The 10,874-nt window shown below is 55.0% G+C and overlaps 4 protein-coding genes across 4 annotated transcripts; 3 read left to right on the top strand and 1 right to left on the bottom strand.

Annotated features, from left to right (window-relative positions):
- Positions 1 to 1,023: 1,023 nt before the first annotated feature.
- On the top strand, positions 1,024 to 1,721 carry N657DRAFT_645681 (uncharacterized protein). The gene is made up of 2 exons (XM_062792988.1): positions 1,024 to 1,390; positions 1,452 to 1,721. The coding sequence occupies exon 1, from the start codon at positions 1,146 to 1,148 to the stop codon at positions 1,371 to 1,373; it is 228 nt and encodes a 75-aa protein (XP_062646746.1). The 5' UTR covers positions 1,024 to 1,145; the 3' UTR covers positions 1,374 to 1,390; positions 1,452 to 1,721.
- Positions 1,722 to 1,885: 164 nt separating this feature from the next.
- Positions 1,886 to 3,587, bottom strand: N657DRAFT_597140 (histidine acid phosphatase; the record flags this gene model as incomplete). Its single annotated transcript, XM_062790020.1, has 4 exons — positions 3,523 to 3,587; positions 3,118 to 3,445; positions 2,905 to 3,056; positions 1,886 to 2,853 (listed from the first exon to the last, which is right to left on the bottom strand). Coding segments are annotated over exons 2-4 (1,419 nt in total), but the record flags the coding sequence as incomplete, so codon positions are not given.
- A 3,053-nt stretch (positions 3,588 to 6,640) lies between these two features.
- N657DRAFT_597141 (multicopper oxidase) lies at positions 6,641 to 8,840 on the top strand (the record flags this gene model as incomplete). Its single annotated transcript, XM_062790021.1, has 3 exons — positions 6,641 to 6,887; positions 7,077 to 7,158; positions 7,208 to 8,840. The coding sequence occupies 3 exons, from the start codon at positions 6,641 to 6,643 to the stop codon at positions 8,664 to 8,666; spliced, it is 1,788 nt and encodes a 595-aa protein (XP_062646748.1). The 3' UTR covers positions 8,667 to 8,840.
- A 314-nt stretch (positions 8,841 to 9,154) lies between these two features.
- N657DRAFT_645683 (uncharacterized protein) lies at positions 9,155 to 10,369 on the top strand. Its single transcript, XM_062792989.1, has one exon. It carries the CDS (start codon positions 9,411 to 9,413, stop codon positions 10,014 to 10,016), a length of 606 nt encoding a protein of 201 aa, XP_062646749.1. The 5' UTR covers positions 9,155 to 9,410; the 3' UTR covers positions 10,017 to 10,369.
- Positions 10,370 to 10,874: the final 505 nt, after the last annotated feature.

Here is a 10,874-nt window from a genome sequence, read left to right on the forward strand (position 1 = left end):
GCGGCCACGCAGCAAAGTGCGCGGGCGTGCAGTCAGCGTAGTTAGATAAGGTTTTCTCAGAGCTTTCGAAAGGCGCCGGTTTTGAAGACTTTACGTAAGTAGTCAAGAATCGGCTTCCGTTCTGGCCTCGTCCCTTTGATCACATATATGTCAGGATACGAGTGACCCAATGGTAAGACAAGCCCAATCAGCTCTCGCCTCTTATGTCTAAAACCTACAAAATTGAGGGGCAAGAAGTATATCGAATCGTTTACCTGAGACTAGAAGAAACGCCCATGAAATGATGCTGTGTCAAGTATCACATCCTGGCCACCCCTCACAACAAAGTCATCGCGTATAGGTCATGCTATATTATCCCCGTGGCATAACATTGACACATAAGGGGAGATACTAGCGTTGCATAAGATACCAGGTAGTATAACTGAGTTCGAATGATGCAACCAGGTTTGTCGAGTGCCTCAGGTATGCTACTGGTAGAGTCAGTGAATAGTTACCGAATAACGTTACAAATGTCTCTTCATCTCTCTTCTGATCAACGAACTTTTGCTGTGTAATACAAGTGGTTGAGTACTGTAACTAAGCTGCTCTAGGAAAGAAGTTTAGGCTAATTTGTTCCAGTCCCTGAGCTCCGCTCCTCATGGCCACTGTGAGAAGAGGTTGTATTGAGTATTTCGCCTCAACGTGGCGGGGAATGTTACCTTGAACAGCTCCATGGCACTTGCTCAACCACCGTCAGCGATTCCCAAAATAGTAGACTTTCCCTATCCGTCCCACCAGCAACACTGCTGGTTGGCGTTTTTCACATAGAACAACCAATAGGTCCATTGCTATAGCTACCCAATGTGGAATCTGGAGTCAAGCGTGGCCTCGGAGTATCCCATCCGCAAGGTCCTCTATGGGGTGGTCAGCAACTTGGAACTCAAGCCGCCAATTACTAATGATAGGGAGAGAAGGAGGAAGCACAGCCAAAATACGATAACTGCAGGACAGAGAGGAAACTTGTGAGTTGTCGGGTGAGATAAAAAAAAGTATAAAGCAAGCTAACTCTCCTGTGAACCTTTCCTCTCTGTCCTCCATCCCCGTTATCAAACTTCTCACACACACTCCGCAACCGCAACTCCAACTGCATTCATCCCTCAGCAACAATGAAGGTCACCGCAACCATCACCTGCCTTTTCGCAGCCGTCGCCATGGCTATCCCTGCCCCTGCCCCTGCTCCCGCTGGCGGTGTTGTCGACGCTCGCCACAACGAGGCCACGCTTGACAAGCGTGGATGTCCAGCCGGCTCCGCTTGCCAGAGCGGCCAGTGCTACTGGTCGTCTTGCAACTCATCCGGCTGGTGCTCGTGGAACCCCAGCGGTATCTCCTGCTGATCATGAAATATTGAACCGTGAGAAACCCTCGGTGTTCCAGCCGTCGGAAAGTAGCCTTAAAGCTGACCAAGAGGACAGCTGCCTCCCAGCTGCATTGCCTTGTCCGTTCAATTAGCTCGACATGGAATGTTGCTGGCAACAACTTGTCACACTTGGACGATGAGATACAAGACACAAAACACTGGGGAATGAAGTATTGGCCCATATCAGTTGATGTTCCACTCTTTGAGGGACTTGATGAGGATTCAACATCTGAGGACGGATAGAACTAGGGGTCAATGCCTTGTGCAGACCATGTTTACATTCCTTCAGTTCACAAGACATTACCTTAAGGCTATCGGAATGCTGTGCCCGAAGCTAGACCACATCCAGTTCCCCTTTCCTTCTCCCCCACTGTAGCTCCATGGCCTACGGCGCTATCACCCGTAACCACGGCTTGCTCAAGTCGGTAAAGAAGCTCGCCCCGCGCACCGTAGTCGGCGCCTCCGGCAGCGTCACATTGCAGTTCTGCACCCAGTTGCCTTGCGCCGCGTACTTGTCGGCAATGTACTGCTTGTAGTCGCTCAGGCGGCACGACGACCCAGGGCCGTTCCTGCACGAGGGCACTGGGTACACTGCGTCGTTGAGGCGGATGCGCACAAAAGTCTCGTTGCGTGTGACGCTGTTGAGGCTGTCACGGCGGAGTCGAGAAGACGTTGTCGGCTTCGGGCGGCAGACTTTCGTCGTGACGCAGTTGAGCCGTTCGAGAGCGATGGTCCCGCGCATGGTGGAGAAGCGGCTTGCCATGTACAGCCGGTTGTCGTCTCGCACGCTCGGGTCCAGCGGCGGCTCTTCGTCAAAGACACCGATCGCCGCCGCCATCTCGTTCAGCTGCCCGTCGTTCATGAAGGCCATGAGGAGCTTTGGGACGGCGAAAGAGCTGCCGTCGGCAGCGGTGCCGGTGATTTCGGGACCTCGAGCCAAGAGGCCGACGACACTGTCGACGAAGGGCATCATCAACTTCTTGTTGAGATCGGTACCGGGTCCGACGCCGTAGTAGTAACGGAGGTCGTTGTGGTACTCGTACGACTTCAGCTCGTCGTCGGTGAACACATCGCACCACGGCGAGAGCCGGCCAGTGATTTGTGACTCGAAGCCGCACAGATAGGGGATCTGGAGGATGTCGTCGTCCGTGAGAGTGAGGTTGCCCGTGATCATGGCCTGCAGTCGCTGCTTGATAGGAGGGAGGAAGATAGCGGTCCAGATGGCCTGCTGATCCGCCCCCGAAGTGTCTTTGAAGTTGGGGCACATGTCGGACGGGCCCAATGAGTCACCAACAGCATCAGGAAAGCCCTTCGCAGTCACCGAGACAACGCTGCCATATGTAGAGGCGAATGGTCCGAGGTACCCGCGGACAAACATCTGGGCCGTCTGCAGCACCCGCGTGTAGTTGTTTGCCCAAACCATGAACGGCTGGCCGTCGTTGTACAGGTCGGGATACCTGACGGTGTAAGTGGTACATAACATAGAAGAATTATGATCATTGTCATACCGAGTCCTCAGGGTGTAGCCCATGTCATAAGCCTCCTTAGCCCCTGTCGGGCTCTCCATGGCGATCTGCATGGAAGGGTTGGTAAGGACCGTTTTCCAGGTAGGCAGGAAAGAGAGACTGCCGGAGGCCGTGTAGCCGTTTTCAGGTGCAAACTAGAAAGGTCAGCTGCGTAGGAACAGGGAGGAAGCAAACGCAGGTGTGCTGGTGGCTCACCCTCTGCTGCATGGCCACCCAGCCGTTGTAGGCTCCGTTGTCTGGATACCTCGATCCGTGCCGGACCGCATATGCCGCTTGCTCGACGTAGCAGTTTTCAGGTACCTCATGGTCGATGCCGTTCACATTCGGCCCCGCGAACCAGGGGCTGTTAGCACCGAGCCACTGGAGAGGGCTGGTGGCCGACTCGCTTGGAGTGTCGATGAGGATGTCCTGGGGCGGGGCTAGCAGCCGCGAGCTAGCCATGACGGGGGCCACGGCAGCGAGGGACGCGGCATGGAACAGAAAGGACGACATCATGATGTTGTCGTGCTCAGCGAAGAGAAGACTAAACCGGAGTCAGCACGATAGGTGACAGGAGAGGTTGCGCTGTATAAGTATGTCAACCCCATCAATTTTCCTCACTATTTTCCGATGACCGCGTTGCCGCCAGCAGTCCATCGCTCTCTACCATGCCGAAAGGATCGCCACCGTAGGCGAGCGAACCGGTGACCCACTGGTTGTGGTATTCTTGCGGGACAGTAACCGTTGGGCTGAGACACGTGCCCCCAAGTTCCACCGTGGTTCGAGCTTCCGTAGCTCCTGTTTGCAAGGGCTCCATCTCGGTTGCTTATAAGATGTGACGTGCCCGGTGATTTCGGAGATTGAACCCCTGTTTAGGCCTAGTTCCCGTTCGGGCCGGGCGCCCACGTGGTTGCTAGCAGCGTCCTCCGGACCCCGGTCGATCCGCGGGCAGACCGGAGCCAGCACAGACTATAATCATCTCCATTTCGCCGTCCATCAGGTAGGTACCTTTAGGGTTACAGATCTCTTCAGCACCATGTTGTAGTCATAATCACACACTATGTAATCCGCAAATCCGCCTCTCCACTATGTTTAACCTCTTATACACACTAACACGGTAATCCTTTGCCAACGCCGGTGTCCTTGTGCGAGTGGGGACTCAGGTTGTCACTCTACGAGGAGCAATAGCTGTATAGGACCCTGAATTTATAGATTTACACCAATTGTCTTTCGCCTACAGGCAGGCTGACTGGAGGCAGGCTGCACATGTGGCAGGTGAGGAGGGCGAGCTCCTTGAACTGACGGGCAACCAGGACATCCAAGAAGGCTAGAACACGGTAGTGAACACGTTACACCAGAAACGGAGGAAGAAAAGAATATTCTCCCAAAACCTAATGTTAAGGAGGTATACAGATACTTAAGAAGATGACTTGTAACGCGACGGTAAACACCTGTAGAGGCGAGCCTAGGATGTTCACACACGAAGATACCTAGGTACCTGATACAGCACATCATCGTTCTCGTCGATCGTATATTTGCCGATCAATTATATCGTACCCTGAAGAGATTTGGGTTAATGTGCCTTGTAAGTTCCAAGCATCATCTCTAGATCTCGCAGCTTGGAGCCTGCTTGTCCTTGCCGAATACTCATGCACAGAGGTAGTGAACCGCCATGTTACCGTGTTGTAATCAGATCAGACTTGGAAAAAGTGGAAGGACGCCTTGCCTGCAGAGTTCGAAAACCGGGCAACGATGGAGTCTGAGACCCGGGAAAGACGGGAAAATCTGTTAACCAATTGCCTTGCCCCACCTGGTTCTGGCTGTCAATATCGAGAGCTACTAAGGAACCGCCTACCGGCCCGAGACCGTGATCGACTTCATGAAGATCTGCAACTCAATCAACAGAAACAGAACATGGATAGGTATCTATCCCATTGTCATTCGAGGGTATTGCATTCCAGGGCCAAATGCGTTCGATTCTGATGATCCTCTTCGCAATATTACGGCATGCCTCGCGAGGCATGGCAAGGGTAGCAAGTCGGCGTCGCGACAGTGCCTCGTCGGAGGGTCGTCCGATGACCGACAAGCGGTCTGCTTGCTTGTGTGGCCAGCCATCGACAATGACACATAGATCTGGCTCCCGGGCTGTCATCCCAACGCGAACTTCTGGTTCCGGGTAAATGGGGCGCAACCGACCCAGGAAACGGGTAAATGGTAAACTACCTATCACACGACTGTTTTTCATGGCTTCCCGTGCTTCCCGCGGTCGTGATGCATGCTTGCCGCACTTGCCGCATTAGTTAGCAATAGCTTCGCACTCATCCCGTGTCAAACCCAGGGACTCGGTGCCGAACTTGTCAAACTCTCCTAGCGTCGGCAGTGTAGGTGACAGGCGGGTGCCGTGGGCAAACGAGGGCTTGGACGCCCAAAAAGGTTCAAAACTTCCCGGTCCAAGCACTAGGGCTGCCACAGAGGGTTGCAGTGTGTCCGTCGATTAATCTATTTCCCGTGTCTTCCCGTCCAAGACCGTCGTAAGCAGCTCAGCTTGAAACACGACTGGCTGCCGGGACACCCGTCCGCAGTGTTAGGCGCCCAATTAAAAACCGCAGCTCAACTTCTAACATGATTGAGCGTGGCAAACTCGATGCATCGCGGGAAGCTCCCTCTGCCGATCATTACTCTTAATCACATGTGCTGCTCAGCTCTATGAATGTCGGGACCTGTAGCTTCACAGGCCAAAAATAGACCAGGCACAATGTTCCCGTCCCAAAGTCCTTGGCCGGACCTCGGAGGTGTCTGGTGGCCAGACGAGCGTACTGAGATTGGGAGTAAGTTCGGATGGAGTATCGTCAAGTTAACCGGATAACGCGGCCGTAGAGAACAATATTGTAGTTTACAACACATATCCAGGCAGGCCTTCACCTGAAGCCTTTGCGGTCTACATGGCTTCATGCTGTGGCGCCGTTATAGAGTCCCGAGAGCTGCACAGCCCGTAGGAGCGCATAACATGACCTCTTGTCACGTAGCATCATGGTCCAGATACGGTTGGGATCCGGGGATCAGTGGTGTAAACCACCCTCCCATTTTACCCCGCGCTGCACCCAAGTCTTGAAGTTCCCGTGCGAGAAAACCGACGTGGATTGTGGCGTCAGCCTCAAGAACCACCAACACCGGGTTCAGTCCGCATGGCGGCTCCCTGTGCCTGGTTCTCGCTTGCGTACCACACCCTCAGACCAGTCAGGAATCACGAACATTGATCTCAAGCCCTGTCATGTCCTGTCCGGCGCCCCGGAGATCCACACCTGCCGCGAAGTGCTCACCGAATTCGACATGGGCCAGACATGACGACAGGAGAGCTCACAACATGCCGGTCAAGCCCGAGCTGGATGCCGGGGATTGAGCCGTCCATAAGTCCGCATCGCCTCGTGCGGCCAAGACTGCGATGCTCGGAGCACGGAAGGATTGTTGCTGCGGACGCATGCGTGGAAAGTGATGGAGGCCTGATCGTGCTGAGAAGAACATGGCACCCGCATGCCGCGTCTCGAGGACGGCAAGAGCAGGGTGTCGAGAGCTTGGTGGTGTCATTGGATTTCATGAGGACAGTACTGCTCAGGAGCCGGTTCTTGACGTCTATATAAGCCCTGCTCTGCGTCCTAGCAACTAACGACTCTGTGATAGACTTTACTAACGACTGTATCTACTCCATCCTGCCCAGGCTATCACGTTCTTGCTCTCCAGTATGCGCTGGCTCCTGGATAAGCCAACAGCAGCCTGCTACGCTCTGTCGGTGCTGCTCCAGACTGCAGTGGCATCTCCAGTCCAGCCGAACCCAGTCATCGACCTCCTGCCCAGGCAGACCATTACCCCTGGCGGCAAGCCATGTGGTCAGAACAATGCCACCAACCGGGGATGCTGGAAGAACAACTGGAACATCAGCACGGACTATGAGTTTACTACTCCACCTGCCTTCAACACTCGGACGGTATGTCTGCATGACGCCCCTTTATGAACCAGACAAGGGCAAGAACTAACAGCCCTAGATTGATCTACACATTACCAATGTGACGAATTGGCTTGGCCCCGACGGCGTTCGAAAGCCGGCCATGCTCATCAATAGTGAGTTGATTACCTTGTTTGACTCGTCAACTTCATAATTCGTTGCTCACATACACCAGATCAGTTCCCCGGACCCACGATCGAGGCTGACTGGGGCGACTACATCATTGTCAACGTCTACAACGACATGCAAGACAACGGGTGAGAACGCTGGCTTCTCTTCTTACATCCCTTGATGCTAACCGCCCAGGACTTCAATCCATTGGCACGGCATCCGCCAGTTTGGCGAGAGCAACCAGGACGGAGCCAACGGCGTCACAGAATGCCCCATTCCGCCCGGCCACATGAAGCGGTACGACTTCCATGTCACTCAGTACGGGACGTCATGGTACCACAGCCACTACTCGGCCCAGTACGGCAACGGCGTCGTTGGCGCCCTCATCGTGCGCGGTCCGGCAAGCGCAAACTACGACATCGACCTTGGCCCGTACATGATCACCGACTACTATCACGAGACAGCTGACCGGCTCCATCTCAGGGCCGAGAAGGTCAGCAACGGGCCACCCCCTGATAGCGACAACGTTCTATTTCGGGGCAAGAACATCAACCCGCTCGGCCCGGGCGGTGCCTACGACCGCCTCACCCTGACCCCTGGCAAGAAGCACCTGATCCGACTTATCAACCCCAGCGTCGACAACTCCTTCACCGTCTCCCTCGTCGGCCACACCTTCACCGTCATCGCCACTGACCTGGTCCCCATCACGCCCGTTGTCCGCAGCAAGCTCTTCATGGGCGTCGGCCAACGCTACGATGTCATCGTCGAGGCCAACCAGCCTGTCGCCAACTACTGGTTCAACGCCACGCTCGAGGCCACCAACAGCTGCGGCCGCTCGCGCAACCCCTATCCGGCGGCGATCTGGTCCTACGCCGGCGCCAGCACCACAGCCCTCCCCACCAACCGCGGGACGCCCGTGACGGCCACATGCAACGGCGAGACGGGCTTCAGCCCCATCGTCAAGCGCACCCTCTCGGCCTCCCAGTTCCAGCTGAACCCCAACTCAACCCTCCCCGTCTCCCTCGCCTTCCCAACCCACCCCGACCGCGGCCAGGTCTTTGAGTGGCGCGTCAAGAACACGCCCATCAGCGTCGAGTGGGAGCACCCGGTGCTCGAGTACATCTTAGAGGGCAACTACTCGTTCCCCGCCGCCATCAATCTGGTCGACGTCCCGCAGGCCGACGTCTGGACGTTCTGGGTCATCCAAAACGGGTTCACGCTGCCTCACCCAATCCACCTGCACGGACACGACTTTTTGGTTCTTGGTATGGGCTCGGGGACGTTCAACGCCGCCACCATGACCAACCAGCTCAACTTCAACAACCCTGTCCGAAGGGATGTCGAGCAGATGCCCGGCGGCGGGTGGCTGGTGATTGCCTTCCGCACGGACAACCCGGGCTGCTGGTTGATGCATTGCCATATTGCGTGGCATGTGGGCATGGGCCTGGGAATTCAGTTCCTGGAGAGGAAGGCTGAGATCCCGGACCTGATGCATCTGGATCAGATGGTGCCCAACTGTGACGCGTGGAGGGCTTATTGGCCCACGAATCCGTATCGACCGCGGGTGGACTCGGGATTGAAGAAGAGAATGATGATGGAGGGCATGGGGGTGGCGCGGGAGACGTGGGAGCCGGCTGTGAGGAGGATTGGTTGAGGGATTTACTATGGGTGGTGATGGGCCTGTGGGGTAAAACGGAAGTTTACGACTACCACTGTGCTCGGTGTTGTGGTCCGAGTGTTGCCGAGACCGTTTGGAATATTAGGGGGCAGTGAGGTCCGCGTGGGAGGAACAAGTACGAGTTTGAATTCTCTGTCTCTGATACCTTACCAGGGCAACAAGCGACATTTGATCTTGAAGAGACGAACACTCGAGCAATGTCAGGGGTATATGAATCTCCCTCATAATGTCTTGGTATAAGAATTCAGGTATAAGTTCCGCGAGGCTCTGGAACAAGACCTAAGCGGATAGGGGTAGGGAGATCCGCAACGTCAGCCGCGGCCAGCGGGGAAGTCGGAGGTGTGCCGTCCCCCACGTTGGACTGTTGGCTGATTGGCAGACTGGTTCGACGGATGCCTAATGGAGTGAACGTTGACAGCATCTTATTATCCAACCCTGTTGCGTTATCGCTGGTCAACTTGGTAGAAAAACTAGACGTCGCTCTTTTTGATATGCAGGCGTTTGATCCTGTGTTTGCTTCCGTGCACCGCGTTACCAAGTTTCACGCCGCTCTGCTTGTTCATCAGCAGAAGTTTGAAATGACCACTTTCGTTCTCCAGTCTGCTACAGTTTGGGCTGCCTTGCTTCTGGGCCTAACGCACGCTGGGACGTACACCGGATACACGGCGACTGGGCTAATTCCGTTTTTCGAGGCTGGCGAGCCTGGTCTCGCATTTGGAGATGACGTGCACGTCAGGGCGTACTGATCTCCATCGGCGGCGAATCCGTTCCCTTGTACGTCGACACGGGCAGCTGCGGCATCATTATCTCGGCGCGCAACGTTTCGGGCTAGACCGGCACCCCCCGGACGGCGCAGAGGAAGGATGGCATTATCTATCTAGCAGCAAGATCCTCTATAACGGCTACTGGGTGACCAAAAACATCTACTTCAGGGATACGTACGATTATCCCGATACAGCTCCCGGCCCAAGACTCCCTCACTATATCAGAACAAGAGCCCCCATCCTCGTCGTGACCAGAAAGTACGTGTGCAAAGAGTACGACATTGACGTGGCGGGCAAGGATTGTCTCGGGGATCCATACTCGACGGAAGACAATCCCCGGGGCATCTTTATCCTCGGCTCGGGGTTCGGGCGCACGCACGACGGGCAGCCCCAAGGCACACCCAACAAAAACCCGCTGCTGCACGTTACCAGCTTCCGAGGGCGCACCAGGGCCGTTCCCCCATCCTCCACCGACAATTACTGGCCGGGCTACATCATCAGCAAGGAAGGGATCACAGTCGGCCTAACCGAGACGAACACGGCATCGATGAGCTTTGTGTAACGGTCCCAGGAGTATATTGCAACTAGCTGGTGACGACTCTACGAGTTTGCCTCGAATGGAGAGAGAAGAAGAAAAGAGAGAACTAGATGACAGGAAGAGAGGGCAGCTCTTATATGCTCCGGAACACATAGACACTGCCTGCCTCAGGATGACGTTATCATGATACCACGGCCGAGGGTTGCCGAGGCCATCATGGGCTCAGCCCATCACAGGCCCCACCCAAGGTCTGGTCAGCTCGCACATACAAGATCGATATTGCTACAACGAGAGCAAGAGCTAGATGACAGGAATGGGCGTGCCACCAGACCTTAAGTACTGGAGCAGAGGCCTATGCGTAAGCATGACCATAGACGTATGATCAGACCCCATGACGTATGCATAACCGCAAGCATATGACATAACCTTGAGAACAGGAACGGGGAATCCCGTGACACCTCTTTTCGTTTCAACTTGTCGTAGAGATCGCGAGTGTGCTTGCCAGGGAGTGCTACGTCCAGAGCCTTTGAGAATTTGCCTACGCTTTCGGGGAGAACTCTCCCCTGTCGTTGTTTGGCCAATGCCAACCTGATTGCGGTGGACTTGGCTTGGGGCATTTGGAGGGTGGGTATCTGTGACGAATCTCAAAGCCCCAACTTCTGAAAGGGACTCCTGAAGGTTATACTTGACAACGGGGTGAGGTTCGGTGAAGCCAAAGGGTTCACAACAAGCAATGTCCAAGGGTACTGACAATCCTGCACTTGAGTTGCTTACTGGAGAACTCCCAGAGTCCTCCAGAACGAGTGACTATATACTAGATGCATTTGGTTGCTCTCTCGTGCTCTCTAGAGCCACCTAGAGCCAATGCTCTATGGTGCTCTC

This window comes from Parathielavia appendiculata (assembly GCF_033297405.1).
Source record: "Parathielavia appendiculata strain CBS 731.68 unplaced genomic scaffold N657scaffold_7, whole genome shotgun sequence".
Classification (NCBI taxonomy): Eukaryota; Fungi; Ascomycota; class Sordariomycetes; order Sordariales; family Chaetomiaceae; genus Parathielavia; species Parathielavia appendiculata.

Coding starts and splice junctions, on each gene's coding strand:
- N657DRAFT_645683 (XM_062792989.1), top strand. CDS start 9,411: ATGACGTGCACGTCAGGGCGTACTGATCTCCATCGGCGGCGAATCCGT.
- N657DRAFT_645681 (XM_062792988.1), top strand. CDS start 1,146: ATGAAGGTCACCGCAACCATCACCTGCCTTTTCGCAGCCGTCGCCATG.